General features: G+C 51.0%; 5 protein-coding genes across 5 annotated transcripts; 1 reads left to right on the top strand and 4 right to left on the bottom strand.

The window, feature by feature from the left end:
- Positions 1–1,287: 1,287 nt before the first annotated feature.
- Z518_06740 (uncharacterized protein) lies at positions 1,288–3,774 on the bottom strand (the record flags this gene model as incomplete). Its single annotated transcript, XM_013414870.1, has 1 exon — positions 1,288–3,774. The coding sequence occupies one exon, from the start codon at positions 3,772–3,774 to the stop codon at positions 1,288–1,290; it is 2,487 nt and encodes an 828-aa protein (XP_013270324.1).
- A 556-nt stretch (positions 3,775–4,330) lies between these two features.
- Positions 4,331–7,288, bottom strand: Z518_06739 (uncharacterized protein; the record flags this gene model as incomplete). Its single annotated transcript, XM_013414869.1, has 7 exons — positions 4,331–4,933; positions 5,576–5,926; positions 5,976–6,149; positions 6,228–6,313; positions 6,360–6,594; positions 6,643–6,886; positions 6,942–7,288. The coding sequence occupies 7 exons, from the start codon at positions 7,286–7,288 to the stop codon at positions 4,331–4,333; spliced, it is 2,040 nt and encodes a 679-aa protein (XP_013270323.1).
- A 1,656-nt stretch (positions 7,289–8,944) lies between these two features.
- On the top strand, positions 8,945–10,723 carry Z518_06738 (uncharacterized protein; the record flags this gene model as incomplete). Its single annotated transcript, XM_013414868.1, has 1 exon — positions 8,945–10,723. One exon carries the CDS (start codon positions 8,945–8,947, stop codon positions 10,721–10,723), a length of 1,779 nt encoding a protein of 592 aa, XP_013270322.1.
- Positions 10,724–10,757: 34 nt separating this feature from the next.
- On the bottom strand, positions 10,758–11,765 carry Z518_06737 (uncharacterized protein; the record flags this gene model as incomplete). Its single annotated transcript, XM_013414867.1, has 1 exon — positions 10,758–11,765. The coding sequence occupies one exon, from the start codon at positions 11,763–11,765 to the stop codon at positions 10,758–10,760; it is 1,008 nt and encodes a 335-aa protein (XP_013270321.1).
- A 537-nt stretch (positions 11,766–12,302) lies between these two features.
- Z518_06736 (uncharacterized protein) lies at positions 12,303–14,898 on the bottom strand (the record flags this gene model as incomplete). Its single annotated transcript, XM_013414866.1, has 3 exons — positions 12,303–12,713; positions 13,858–14,689; positions 14,735–14,898. 3 exons carry the CDS (start codon positions 14,896–14,898, stop codon positions 12,303–12,305), a joined length of 1,407 nt encoding a protein of 468 aa, XP_013270320.1.
- Between the last annotated feature and the right edge of the window lie 339 nt (positions 14,899–15,237).

Raw genomic sequence — 15,237 nt, 5'->3', positions numbered from 1 at the left:
ATGGAGTTTGCCTTTGGTATCTCTAACAGTATATGAGCTTCTCTGTCTATCTGGTGCATTTATCTTCGCCGTTTTGGAGATTTAGCACCATAGACAGCAACGCATCGCGTCGCGGCTTTTGCACCATTTCCTTTAGTGTCTGTGATAACATCCAGTATATCATGACGTTAATGGAAGGGAGCAAGGTGTACCTGCCATCCGTAATGTAGGGGGGTAGGATGGAAAAAGCTTTGGGTGAGAAACATTATCCTCAACTTGGGGGTAGGTAATCTTTAGCCTTGCACTTACAGTTCAAGAAGCCCTAACATTGATAGCATGCGGGACTTATATAGGGTACGAACAAGCCATTGCTAGGCTCCACAGACGGCTCTTTCGGGGGATCCTTTGCATCACCCAGGTACAGATGCATTGACTTCTGGGGTCTCTTCCACTCAAATTGGATCCTGGTCCTTCTGCTATGAGTATGAGGCTGAGGAAAAAAAAAAGGAGTAGAGTTGTTTGTCGAAAATCCTTCGGTTCAGGCACGGTCCCGGGTTGGGGCGCGCCGCCGTTTTTGACGGCTATAGGATCCTCCTCCCTTCCCAATTGTTTCTTTCCTCACAACTTATTTTCTTCTCCCCTCCATCGCTCTGACATACCCGTTGTGCTTCCGTCCGACACTTCTTGAATCATTCCCCCTGCCGTATCAGGCCTCCTATCCTCGATTCTATGTCGATTGTCTACCGGCTCCCTCAAAATCTGCCTCGCCTCTTCCAGTGCACCCCATGGACCCCCCAATCCCCGATCATGTCCTCCTCTACCGATCTTAAGGAAGATCATTTTCAAGCCCTCCTCAAAGTCTTCAATCCCTCCATGGCATAATTGACTTCACCGGTCGCACACCGTGCAGGCTCAGCTGACCCAGTCCATCATCCACGCCTCGACAGGGGGTTCCTTGAGGGCATGGGTGGTGGTGTCGGCAAGTCCCTTTATACAGCCTTGCGAAGCGCCGTCGCAGTCGGAACTTATGCACCCAGACTAGGTGACATCTGACACTACATGAAATCAGATGCTTGGGCGATAAGCCTTCTTTGCAAATATTGCAGGTGGCATCACAGCAGTTCATTCACCAAGCGATTATACCTGCAATTCTGCCATTTCCAATTTCCATTGTATGCTCCACTTTTGGACTAGTATGACCAGCCACGAGTTGCACCAACTGTGAGAAAGCTGCGCGCTGAGGAAAGTCAATTGCCTGGTTCCGTCTCCATGTCTTGGAGATGGGACGATAGTGATTCTAGAACAACTTTAGGCGGCAGCCCCCTGCACCCTGGACAGGGCCTCTCTACTGGTATTGACGTCAGGGTGTTGGGTTCCTAGCACCTTTTCCTGTCGCATGACCAAGTTATCGAACAATGCCAGCAACTCGCCGGATCCTGTGCTTGCCTTTTCCATCGCCAGGCCCAGTTGCATTGTCGCCCACAATGTCATAGGATGGTCCCCGCCGAATGTGGCTGTCCGATCCTCTACGACCATCGAAAAAGTCTGGACAGCTTGTGCGAATTTGCCCTGCGCCATATACACGGCGGCAAGGGTGTTCAGGTGGGAAATCGAGTCCCGCGGCAGAGGAATGCCGATCTCGCGATGCGAGTCCAGCTGATCGACCAGTTGTTGGCATAGAGCCTCAGCTTCCTGCGCACGGTGGAGTTTCATAAGGACTTCCGCTAGGGTTATCTTAGAGCGAAGGGTGAGCGATGAGGTCGTGCCGGAGAGCTTTGTGGCGAGCTGGAGGCCGTGCGACAGGTGAGCAGCCGCGTCGGCGAGTGACCCTAATCTCATGCATACCCAACCGAGACTGTCCAATGCAAACATCAAGCTGGATTCCATTGGCGGTGTAGAAGGCTGGGGTTGAATGAGTTGAACCAGTTGCTCAAGTATGGTACGTGCTTCGTTATATTTGCCACCACGTTTCAAGGCGTCTGCTTGCGCCTGATATGTCGCAATTTCCAGAGAGATATCCAAAGAAAGCTCGTTGGCGAGTTTGAGGCGTTGTGCCATGCTGAATGCCTCAGCAAAAAGGGTTTCTGACCTCGATCTTTGGTCAGGTAACCAGCCGTAGACTTCGCCGAGATCGAGCGTGCGTTGGAGTACGGTCGATGTCTCCAGGTTTGGGCTTGCATCGGCTCTGGCATCAGCTAGCGCTCGTTCATAGCTGCTAGAGAGAAAGCCAGAGATCTTGCGATCGAAATCCGCCTTAGGCTCGTCTTGATCAAAGAATTTCACAAGTTGTGATTTGAGGGTAAACAAGTGAAAGAAACGGGCGCTATTCTTGGGTCGTGGCGGTATTGGTAAGACGGAGCGAGAGAAAAACGCTGGAAGAAGGCAATCCAACCAGACAAAGGCCGTTGAACCATCAAAAAATTGCGTGATAAGCGACTGGAGCTCCTTGTTTGTTCTGTCCGCTTGAGTGACGTGATGCACCCAGTAGAGCGCAGCGTACTCCAGGAGTGGATAGCTAGACTTGGGAAACTCGTTGGTAGTATCTATTCCGCTGGGGACGGCGAAAGCAGGGTGCGACAAATATCGTAAACAAGCAATGGCAATTGAAGCATGGCCAGCAGCGCCGTGCACATCTGCCATTGCTGCCGCGCTCTCGTGCGAAGATCTCAAAAAGTCCAAGAGAGAATGGTGCATGGCCCGGACCTTTCCGCCTTCAATTTTGACAAGGCCATCGCACACCGCCACAGCCTTCTCCTCCACTTCGGCCACGAAGGCATTGGTGCTAACTGACACGGCATTGGAGAGTTCGAGCACATTCAGAGGGTGAATAGCATTGACCGTCCAACGGAGGATTGCATTGCGTATCTGAAGATCAGTCCATGTGAGCCGTTCTGATTGTTTTGTTATGATGGCGGCATAAAGATCCGTCGATGCGGGAGGAAGGTTGTTGAGGCGTTCGATTATTCCTTCCTCCGTTGTTTCCAGGGCCAGAGACTGCACAGACACTTCAACCCAGGTGAAGATGCCATCTGCCCCCTTCACTAAAGACCGTACGATTACGTCTTTGTAAGGACCTAGATGAGGATGGCCATCAACGAGATCAGAGGCGAAAGTTTTGATGTCGTCCTCTAGTTTATCCTGAGTAAGAACGATCGTAGGGACGTTGTGAAAGTGGTGCCGAATGTTTGCGAGCGTTCGGCTTGAGACGTAAAGTTTTCCAGCTCCTGAGCTTCCACTCGCAAGTCGGCGAAGACGATGCGTGAAGTTGAACTCCTGTTCACTGAGGATAGGCCACTGCAACTCGTCGACCCCGTCAATGACCAGGTTCCAGGTCGAGACACCCTGCAAGGCGGTGGTGAAAAGATCCCATATTGCATCGGGCGAGGCAGCCGCAGAGTCTTTGCGGGCTGCCAGCTCGTCAATGGCATGGACCAGTACATCTCTCCCTGACGGCGTCGTTCTTACATGGCCAGCCAACTGCTCGAGAACGGAGCGTACAATTTGGAGTAGGGAGCTCGCTTCTTCGCAAAAATAGCAAGCTGTGGCTGGTTGTTCTGACGACGCCCGTAGAGTATCAGCGACGAATCTGGAGAGAAAGGTCTTGCCAGATCCTGGAGGACCATGGACCCAGAGAATTGGACAGACACCATTTTTCCGCTCAATCCAGTCCTTGTATATCTTTTCGTTGTTAATCCACTGGCAACTATTTGCTATACGGGCCCGTTTGCCTGAAGAGGAGGAAGCAGCCGAAGGCTCGTCTTCTGCCTGTCTCTTTTTGGTGTCGCCTGTCTCCATTGAAATATATTTCACCTCGCTTCGGCGAAGCAGAGTTGTTGTCCAAGAGCACGGATTGCGAACCAACTGACTGGTTCTGGCCAAGGGATAAAATGACAGTTTCAGCATCAAATTATACAATTGCTTAGTACCGTGTGTTCCTAAGTACGAAATATCATGAGAGGAATGGATGAGGCTGGGTTGGGATTTAGGGAGCCTAAGCGGCAAAGTTTGCCTTTCTGCATTGCGAGACCCAAGGGCAATGTTTCATCACACTTTCAGCCTCTTGCAGATACGAGGTTTTAAGTGGATCATCTGCCAATTCGGCGGATGGCAGTTTTCCAACAGAGTGAAGTGATTCATTCAATCACTACAGTACAAAGTCATGACCAGTTGAGGCCTTGCCAGTTGTTGCACATCTCTTTCAAGCCATGTATAAGGAGGATGAGTACTCCTGAACATGATGCCGTTGTTGACAGTTAGGGCGTATGCGGCTGAGGGGAAGCGAACCCTGATCTGACGGGTAAAGCGTTGCGGCCTCGTACGCTTCACCAAGCCCCTGTGAGTCTTCTAGCGGTCACCGGGCCACGCCACCTTCTACATTCCAACTCCTGCTGTGAGCGGCTAGCATGTTGATGCAGAAAACAAGTCTCCTGGCAGCATTCACAATAAGGCCTTCCACGATTGGGACAGCGCCCTGGTAGTATAGTCCGCCCAATTCTTTGCCCCGAAGTGAATCGATGTCGTCGGCCAGCACATACTTGCACATATATTGGTTGGCTTCCTGTGCCCAGCCAAGCACATCAGGAGAGAAGTTGGGAGCCAACAGCGCATCTTGCGGCGCGTCAAGCTGCGTGGCTTTTCTCCAAGTCCCAGGGGCGCTCGGGCTCTCCTGGGCCTCAGGCGACAACAAATGCTGGTATAGCTTCGCCGCCCATGTCTCGGCCGCCGCCCTCTCGTTTGTCTCGTTGCTCTGAGTGATTTTCTGGGGGATACAGACGTCCCAGACGAAATGCAAAGATTGGACGTGGCCATCGAATTGGACTTGGATATTATTCCCCCCTCGAGCCATACCTTCGACGTGAAGAGGATGATGGATATCGCCAATCAGGTGGATTAGAAAGGCGAACGCCTGGTGATGCTCGTACCATCCCATACTATCGTCCTGTAGCTGCAACATCTGAGCCTGTCAGCTGCGTCTCAAGGTGCCATCAATGAGGACGCACCATGTTCATGATCGCTTGAATGATGCACGTCCTTGAAGGTAAACAGTCCCTGCTTAATGAAACATTGCATGTATGGGGAGGGTCATCGTGAGCATCGACAAAATGCCAGCTTGCCGTGTGCTTTCCTTCGGGTGTGTTTTTGTAAATATCCGCCCAAATAGACGTGTCAGATAAATCGTTGGGACCTAGAAGAGACCGAGCATAGACTAGGCCATCATGATTCAGAAGTTTCTCCGCGATGAGTACAATGGTTCTGTGTCCTAAATTTCCCCAACCCACGCATGTGTATGGCAAGAACGCCAGGAAAATAATGATGGTCAATGACAACATAACACTTAGGCGGCAAACGAACAAAATGGCTCAAGTCATGTCTTAGAGGAAGGACCACCCTACAACCTGCAACTGTCATATATATGTTGGATGAGATGTGAGCGAAGGAGTCAGAATCAAAAGGATTGTCTAACAAGCGCTGTGAAACTGCTAGGCTAATTCGCTAGGACAAGAGCAGGCTAACAATGGATATCATCTTTACAGCTCACTTTTTCTTATTCGTCCTAACCGATTTAATATTCATATCGCCAACGAACCATTCATACTTGGACTTTGTTGCGCAGAAACATTGAACGAAGCCTTGATAGCGATCTCATTTTGGGGATTGCCCCTGCAGTCAATCCATTGGCAGGTCCGACATCGAGTTGGGCTGGAGTCTCTCCATTCGCGTAGCGTTCTGGCTGCGGTTGCTCAAGCCACAAGACAAATTCATCCCATGAGCAAACTGTTGCCTTGATGCTCTCCGAGGCAATGTCAAAGTATTCTTTCTTCTTCAAAAGTTCGCCAAATACTTTTACTTGGTAATTAGCATCGTAAGTGTCCGCGTATCTGTTCACGGTCCTTGGGAAGTCAATGAGAAAACCCCTCTTGTAGTAAAGGCCTCTCTTTCCGTGATCCTGCTGAACGTTTAACATTTGCACTGTCCAAGTTGGTAAATATACGTACACCACCGACTTCGACTTCGATGATATCATATTTTTTGCACAGCGCGGAGATGGGGCCAGGGGTGCTATACTGGCGAGGCTGGTTGTCTTTGGGTAGTATGATCTTGAGTCCAACAATCGTATTCCCGTTGAAGTCGACTCTGGGCGACCGCCTTTGCCGTGGTTGGTGACTAGGCTACGGAATATCAGCGTTCCTTGGCTAATGGTAAAAGCGTCTTGCTCAGACCTGTTCTTGGATAGCCTTTTTCAATACAGGGAGGCCTTGAGTGATGTTGTCCAGGACGCGCCTTACGAAATTATCGTAGTATCCCGGAACTATTTCGGCGGCTGGTTCTTTGCCTGTAGAGCAGTTAAAGAGATGATATTCATAGTGGGAGCAACTAACTGTAGTCGATGTCCCAGTAGATGCTTGAGATCCTTGTGGTAGTCCATTCTCGTAATGCTATCGCCGTGTTCTGAAGGGCGTCCTGTTTCGCGTTTGGGTCGTCGCCTTTGAACTCATCACCAAAGTCGGAAACTCCTTTTACGACACCAAGGCAAGCGCTCTCTTTGAAGAAGTATTGGCAAAGCTCAAGGAAAGCGCTTGCCTCCATGTCAAGGGCTATGGCGTTCCGCTTGACCTACGGGCTGTGAGCGATGCATTTGCTAGGTCAAACTCTAGCAATTACCTGGTGGCGAATCTTTTCAAATATCGTGGGTGCATCCCCACGGACGGCGGAGCCGCTTATGAAGTCGCCATAATGGTAGCCTGCCCGTGCTCCGTCGTCGGCAAAGGCTTGCATGTCGCCTGCCCTGACGCTGACGATGTTGTAGTCAGGGACGAAATCAATGTCGCCATCGCCGAATTTTCTGAACTTGCCCTCTTCCAGATTCACAGCGTTCTCGCCCAGAATGACGTGGCCTAGCTGAATTCTATGAACATTAGCTGGAGGCGTGCAATTTGCGATCCAAAAGTGATGATGCCGACCTTTGAGATGGGTCCTTGTAGCCTGCACAGACTCCTGCGTGGATGACAAATCTGGGCCGTAGTATATGGAATAGGAGCGCAGTGTGAACTGTGAAGGACTGGATGCCCTGACGTGTGCTGCTTGTCACGACATAGCCTAGTTTTTCTCCAGAGGCAAGGTCAAAGTCGCCGTAGTAAAACGTGTGAGCGTTGTCAACTTCGGCAACTTCATGGCCTTGGAGTTTCTGCCCAAGAATTTCCAACGCACTAGCGATTGCTTCCGCTTCTCCTGGTCTCCCGCAGACAATACAGACGGGGCAATCGCGGAGTCTCCGTAGATTCTCCCCTTCCTTTACAGATGGAGCCATTTGCTCAGGAGTTGGCAATGTCCGGAATGGACGACCTCAATGGGACAAAGAGCAAATCAACCATAGATAAAGGAGTCTAAGACAAATGAGAAGAGAGTACCAGAGTTTGAGTTGTGTTAAGAAATCTAGAGGATTGTGGACGGGAGGAGTGGGTTTGTAAAGTACGGAACGCGGAAGGAGCCATTCGGTCATGCGGCCATTCTAGGACACCAGGATTCCTTGAAGGTTGAGAATCTATGCCCATACTTCTGGTGAAGGGTCATCAGGCTGAAGAAGGACACACTGGGAAGTTGGAAGAAACCGGGGGCGGTGCAATTTGGTCGGCTTGTGAATAGGGCAAGTTTCTCCTTAAACATTGCGAGTTCCAAGGAGTCGACTCGCAAATCAAGAGCCAACCATTACTCGCCCCCTACTAGCCAAGCGCCAATAACAGATACATGGGTGGCTGTCGAACACCTCCCTCATATCTACTGTACAAGCCATTGCCAAATCGTCTTGCAGGGCTTGCCTCAGCCGCACCAATGCACCCGACACAGGAGGAAGCGTGCATCACAGGGATTGACCCCCTAAAATGCGCAGAGGCCCTTCCAGAACTTCAGCCCTGTGTAAAGTATCAGAAGCAGTGTAGCACTCATACCTAGACCTAAACTTCCATCAAGGACAAATCGATCAGGCTTCACCTGGGAAATCAAGCGGAACACAGTTCCAGCATGAGAAGTGATAATAGGGTGCGTGATTCTGGCGCACCTGAGGGTATCAGCCTCGCAGTGGCTCCGCAGCCGGACGATAACGTAAGCATATTCACGTGATCTAATCATGTGAATACCTCCTGGCAAGCCACCTTTTACCAAGAAACTGGAGTTTCCAAGAGAAAACACTTATTATGATGGTCCTCTGGGTGTTTCTGAAGAGAGGTCGTTTTTGGTTCCTATGATGCTACTGCGATAGTTGGGAAGTCAACTTGGAATAAGGGCACGACCAAGTTTGGCGATCTTGGCGCGGAGAGAAAACGACGCCTTAAAGAGGCGGCACAAATCGCCTGTTCACACGTGGTAAGTTGTTTTCGGGTGCTTCGGGCCATGGCTGCAAGCGAAAAGGGGCTAGGTCAACCCCTGACTCTTACCTATCATTTCATTCCATGGTTGGCTCCTGGCATGGTATTAAGCGGGCTCATAACCTTGCACGAAATTTGTTTTCTTCGGACTCATGTCGCTTATTCAATTTCCGCCCTCTGCTAACTAAGCCCAAGTAAGCTGCAGCCCTTTCGCAGTGGGCCATCCCTCCCCTGCTGATTAGGCTGATTTGTCCAACTGGAGGCCCTGTTCCACCAAAGGATTGGGGGGATCTATGGGGCTCGCCGCATGCGCGAGATTCTTGACTTAGGGAGGGGGCCACAGATTTTAAACGACAGCCTTACTCTACACAAAAACTTTTGTCCATCACCTTCTTCTTCGTGGACCGATTCTTTGATCAAATTGAGCCGCGGTCAAAGTCTGGAATCAATCCGCCTATGATCTTCGTCCATGTGGTGACTCCCAAGGCAAAACCTCAGGCATTCTGCGGACGACATCTCTGAGTGGAGCTGCCAAATTCATCAAAAAGCGCCGATTCGGCGTGCGGCTCTGGAGACGACCTCGGGGATACACCGTTTATAACATGCCATCCAAATGCCCATTCATATTTTTGGTCATCATCTCTTTAGCTCTCTTCACAGCTCCAACCAACGCCGTGGCTGTTGCTGCCACGGCTGGCCCATTGGGCTCTCCAGCTGGGAACCCTCCAGGAACGATACCGGCGGGATCTGGATCCGACAGCAATGAGACCACCACTACCACAGATGAGATACTAGAAGATTATGAACCGGTGGTACGAGCCCTCGACACAGTTCTCGCTGTGGTCTGCGTGATACTGACCACCACGACCTACGCGGTCTTGATTGGACCGGGCACAAGGTTGTTGAGCACCTGCAAACTCCCTCTTACCGTTCTCGAGGAAAACATCGGAAATTTGCTTTCCAGAGCTTGGCCTGATACCAGTGAGTCCACGGCGTCCACGGATCCACCGGGAGGAGGTCCGACTACGACGGATTCCATCCGACTTCTATATGTTGGTCAGATGGACGGGGAACCGCATCAGGCGGCCCGAGGCGTTACACAATGCAATGCGGTTCCCAACGAGAGAATCCAGACACCTCCAATGTGGTTAACCACTGGATCATCACTCACCAAAAGCATGGTACAACTAGCCGTGTGGGAGTGGGTGTGTTTATGGACAGCTCTCTCGATGTTGGTGTCCACCTTGGCATTCAACGGATTCCTTACCAACGAGAGGGGCCCAGACAGCTATCCGAGACTGGTGGTCGTTGTGATTTACGCATCCGCCTTCTGTACACACTTTTGGTATGTCTTTCGGACCATCATGGCTTTCTTTACCTTGGTCATCGCGGGCTCAAGTTGGAGCTTGTTGAACAAAGCGGCCTTCAGATCCGTTGAGCTCGCTCAGCTCAAAGCTCGATTGGAAGGTGGTCCGACATCGCCGACGTTCAGAGAACTTGGAAAACCTGCTGCCAACCCAGCGTATGCAATATGCCCGGCAACTCTTCTGCAAGATGTGGACGTCGTCCCGATCGCGGACAAGGAAACCATGACAGACACGCAACAAAGCGAAGCCAGAACCGTTGGAGATTGGCAGAAAAGAGATATCACGAGCGCGGTGGACTCGGGGAGGACCGCTCTAGACGGCGTCGTAGCCAATGTCATGACCATGGTAGGGATTGTCATCACCACAGGTTTCTCAGGATGGACGACCAGGCCGACTGACGGCACAGTGAGCTCTCAGCTTGGTTCCCTGGCTCTTTTGGCTTCACTTACGCTCGGAGCGGCCGCCATGTTCAGCAGCGCCATCGATTTGAGCGTCATGTTGACGTCGTTTCGAAACATTCTCTTTCTAAAGGAAGTCCTCCTCAACGGGGAAGCCTCAGGCCATGTGCAGAAACGTGCCTCGAACAGAAAAGTGGTGGGTTTCACGCACAAGACAGTCACGCCCCGACCGCTGGGACTCAGAGATCTAGCCATCAGCGCCAGTTTCTGGCCTCTGGTTATCTTTGGTCCCGCTTATACTCTGCTTCCCAGCGAAGAGGACCATGATCGGCAATCTATGGGAGCCAAGTTTGAGTTAGGCGTCAGAGTCAGAGGCAAGAAAGTCATTTTTACCACAGAAACAACCGATCGACATAATACCAAACCCGATGGCACGAATGTTGGCTCGATCAATGTTTGCCATGAAATTCCGAGTATGCCATCGACGGAGGCACCACGTATTTCCAAGCGTCGAAATCCTTTCCTCACATTTCTGCGAGATTCTCCAAACCGAATCTCCGTCAAAGAGAAAGAGAAACAGATCAGTGTTCACACAGCCAATGTGGCCGGACCGTGACAAAGAGTAATGTATTGCGGCCTCGGAGCCATTTTCACTTCAAAAACAAGACGCTTATGCTCAGTCCATGGTGCGGACACTCGCGTCGATATGAGTGGTATTTCATCAATCCCGAAATTTCTCGATCAGGCGACAAATACCGTTCAACAATAGTCGACTCCTCATTGCATGAGATGTTGGACTCAGAGATGCCACAACGAATGAGCTCCGTCCGAGCTAAATATGAGAGCTTGAAGCTCGTGGTTGTTGCCTTTACCTCCTCAACCGTATCTGTTTGTCGGCTGCCAAGTGCGGCTTGAAGTCTTGCACAATCCTGTGCAGTCATCTCGTGGCGTATCGTGGTATCGCCCAACAAATCACTCCGGCCCCCTTGGACAAAGACATCCGTCACCGAGTCCTCCATGTCCTCGTCCCATTTGAAGACATTATATTGATCACCGGCACCAGCAGAGATGTACGCCAGAATGTTCCGCTGATGAGCTCCCAGTTGGACCATGGCTTCGAGTACATTGCCCACGACGTTGCGCACAAGAGGCTTCCAACCTGCATGGGCCAAGCCCATCACTCGAGCGCAGGGGTCATACAGGAATATTGCCGGACAATCGGCACCTTGAACGGCCAGGACATGTCTGGACGACCGACTTGCAATGGCGTCGTATGTGACGACTTGTGTCGTCTTGGTGACGACAGGCATCAATGTTCCCGACGCCTCATTCTCGATCCACGTATATTCCTCATCCTCCGCTATGATCGCGTGGCCTGAATGCGGCCAGGCGCCATTGGGAAGCAGCAGACTTCCCGGCTCGAAGCCCATCGCACTCGCTAGTTGTTGCAAGTTGGCTCTGAAATGCTGTGAGATCTCTGTTGGATCGTTGTCGACTGGCGGTGGCCGATGGAATGAGAAATGTCGATTAGCGGGATCGGTTCCTTTGCCTGTAAACGCGGCACCGACATCACGGAATTGGTGGAACACCGAGTATATTGGGAATAGATGGGGAGTGCGTCGATATCGATCTAGGTTCGCGTTGGTGGCCTTGGGCATGCTGCACTGGTGATATGGAGGAGGGCAGAGGAGTCGGAGTTGAGTATGTGCATATCGAGAATCTCTTCCTCTATTCTTCTTTTTATTCATGTCATGCCCAGTATTCGACGGGTTACAACCAAGGCTTCCATTTTAGACTCTGCCTTTCAGCTCGAGTCTTTACTTTCGGGACCTTTGCACTGCTTGTCGCGACTGCAACTCGGATAAGGCGAAATCCGATTAGGCTCAGCCACTTTCGTCACCAGATCGGTTGGCAGCACCGCCACAAAACTTAAATCAGAAGTGGCTAAATCACGTGTCTTGAATCTTCATATGGGGGAAGGATATTTCACTCGCTGCATTGTTGCTCGAGAAAGCGAGAAGGAGATCAAGGAATTGTGACCCGTTTTCTTTGAAACATTACGGCTTGTCTTCTATTCACTACCTCCTAGCCGTCCCCCAAACTCGGCGAGCCTCCCCATCGCAACCCGTAAGAACTGCGTAGCAGCCTCTCGAGAACAATTCTCAGGAATGTGTTATTGACAATCATCCCCCCGCTTATCCATCACACTCGACGAAGTCATTCCCGCTTGCTCCTGTATGCGTAATCACACCTGCCAACTGGCCATCCGTATTAAACACAACACGATCCGGACCCGGATCTCCTCCATCATATTCTTGGAAATCATTCATGATGGGAAACTCATAATACGGTCCCGACACAGGGAAATCAAATCCTTCATAGTTATTGTAGACGTGCGGGTAGTCGTTAGCCCCCTCGGTTTCACCGTCGAGGTACAGCTGGTATCCTTCGTCGACGGCGTCATCGATGGTGGATTGGTAATAACAGACAGTCCCGCAGGTCTCGGCGCAGCTTTGGCGTTGAAAGAGATTGGTCAGATCTCTATTCCCCCAGGGTGATGGGAGAGAGAGGGCGGGAGTGAGGATGAAGGAGATGGCGAAGAGAACCTTGGCATTGGTCAGTGGAGAATGCCAGTAGCGGACGGCCCAATAAATAGTGTACCTGTGGGAAATGCATTTTGCTTGCAGTGCTTGATTGTAGTGTGGGATGGACGACGAATATTCAATACTCTTCAACGGGCGGGCTGAGAATCAACGAAGCTTGGAGGTAGGGTTGGTTGTCTGCACCTCCCTCGGCGAGCGCCTGGACGGATCTGACGAACACAAAATAGACCTCCCACAGGAGATCCCATCTTATATAGACGTCCAACGGTGATTGTGACCTCGGAGGCCCACCGGTTCTGCAGGCGGCAGGTAAGTTGTAACGCAAGTTGGATGGGAGTCCACATGACCCTTGGATATGTGATAGAAACAGCAAAGGGAAACGAAACATGCATCTCCGCTTAACGTATGCGCATCAACATCGTCCGAACAGAGAACATGCAGATAGATCACCACGACCAACATCAAGGATGTGAGCGGCAGGTACCCGCCGACCGAATGCGGCTGTACGCTGAATGGCTGGGGGAGTTTGAAACAAGAAAGTCAAATGAACCTCAAAAATAAAGCTCCATGGGATCCGTTGAAACAAAGGCCTATCAAGGAGTCGAAGTTGTGCACGAACAGGAAAAAGGAAAGTCGACGAGGTCAAAGTGATCGACGGGCTCCACAGGTTCGAAGGAAGCTTCTATGCTGCCTCATTGGGTGGTTACCGATCCTTCAATGTACGCCAGGACTGCATCGTCATCGACGTCTTTCCAGAAATGTAACATAAGGCGGCGATGAGCCTTGTTTTACGGCCCCGCTCAACAACATCAGCAGCATGTACTGTGGTATCAAGGGCAATTTAGCCAAACCCTTACCAACGTGATCCCTAAAGCTTTAACTAAATACCACCTATACTTTCAGGCAGACTTAGGCCTCTGGTGCCCGGAACCACATACCGATAGTCATGTGCGTCCACGCCCCGGAAGAAAATTATCCTTGATGCCACAGTAAAGTTGAATATCTGTCATATTTTGGGTGGTTGTCCCGAGTGCGACTCGGCCCTATCCAATCTTCAAATTGTACCAATCGCAGCCGTGATCCAAAGCACACAAAAGCTCCCAGCATACCTCGTCCTCGGAAATCATGGATGCATGAATGTTCGTACATCCCACACGCAGAGTCGTTCATCCCAGCCACAACTGGCAGCCCAGCCTTCACTGCCGAACAAACACCAGTCGACACCGGTCACGAATTCTGTATGTCGCCCCATACGACCGAGTTCTCTAGCTCGTGCTCCTTGATCACCACCATCCGTCCAAACACGACACGTCATGTCATAACTGGCACTCAGCAACAAATCCGGGAGGTGAGGGCTCCACGCAACCTTTCTGACCGCGTATCCATGACCCTGTAACATCTGCAGCGGACCTTTCGGTTGTCTAATATCAAATGTCCGAATGATCCGGTCAACTCCCGCCGTGGCCACAACAGTGCCACGATATTTGTTCCAATCGTGGGTCAGTGCTTCTGCCGGTGGGAATGTCGGTTGGATTTTCCCCATGCCCGCTGACAAGGGGGCCGAATGAATGGGAATCTGCAACGTGAGATGATTACTCGCGCTTGCTGGTGTTCGCAAATCCCACACTCGTAGGTGGCTGTCCGAACACACTGCGCTCAGCACGCCATCGGTATGGGGGCTCCATTGAGTGCTGTATGTACATGAGTGCGTAGGCAATGTCAACAGACTCTGCTGCCGTTCCGGATTCCATATCTTGACGGTCCCATCCCACGACGAAGAAGAAAATGTGGCTTTGGAGGTGAGATTCCAACTGCAAGAGAAAGCCTCTCGTGAATGTTCTTGAAAGGTTGCGATGGGGAATTCTGGTGTTAACGAGGTATCATAGAGTCGTAGTGATCCGTCTCCGGAAGAAGTGAGGAGGTGAAAGGAATGAGCTTCTGAATGGGTCACGTCGTAGAGGGCATCTTGTGTGGGATAACTGGGATGGTCAGCAAGTGAAAGAAAGATGGTGAGATCGTCTTACCTTTTCAACAGTTGGATCCCCTGCGGCGTCAATTCGAGCAGATAGAGTCGGCCGTTTCCCACAAGGCCATAGTTGGCTGACGCCGCTACGGCTATACGATTGTCAAAGAAAGGAGAATATTTGACCGCGTAGCCTTGAAAACCCTGCGTCTGAAACTCTAGCATGGCGAGATGATGTAGCCGGTGGGATGTGTTTTGCAAACTCCAGTCCCTGATCCCGTACAGTCACGCATCATGCAGGAAATTTCACCGTTGAGGAGGATTAAATCGACGGCCTAGCCGTCGTTTCCATCTCTGCTTGCTCAATTTGACGACAAGTATTTGATCATCGAATGTCGTAGGCAAGTCGAGGATCAAAATCGTGCCGAGGTTTTTCCCTCCCCGCGTATTCGGACTTCAAGGGGGGCATCAACACTTTTTGTTTTCAGTCATACGAGAATTGCGTCTTTCGTAAACATTCAAAGTCAAACCCTGGTGAACAATCTGACCCTTCTATAATGGCAC

This window comes from Rhinocladiella mackenziei, assembly GCF_000835555.1.
Source record: "Rhinocladiella mackenziei CBS 650.93 unplaced genomic scaffold supercont1.5, whole genome shotgun sequence".
NCBI classification, from domain to species: Eukaryota; Fungi; Ascomycota; class Eurotiomycetes; order Chaetothyriales; family Herpotrichiellaceae; genus Rhinocladiella; species Rhinocladiella mackenziei.
Note: the sequence above shows the minus strand (reverse complement) of the source record. Positions and strands in the feature narration are given on the sequence as shown.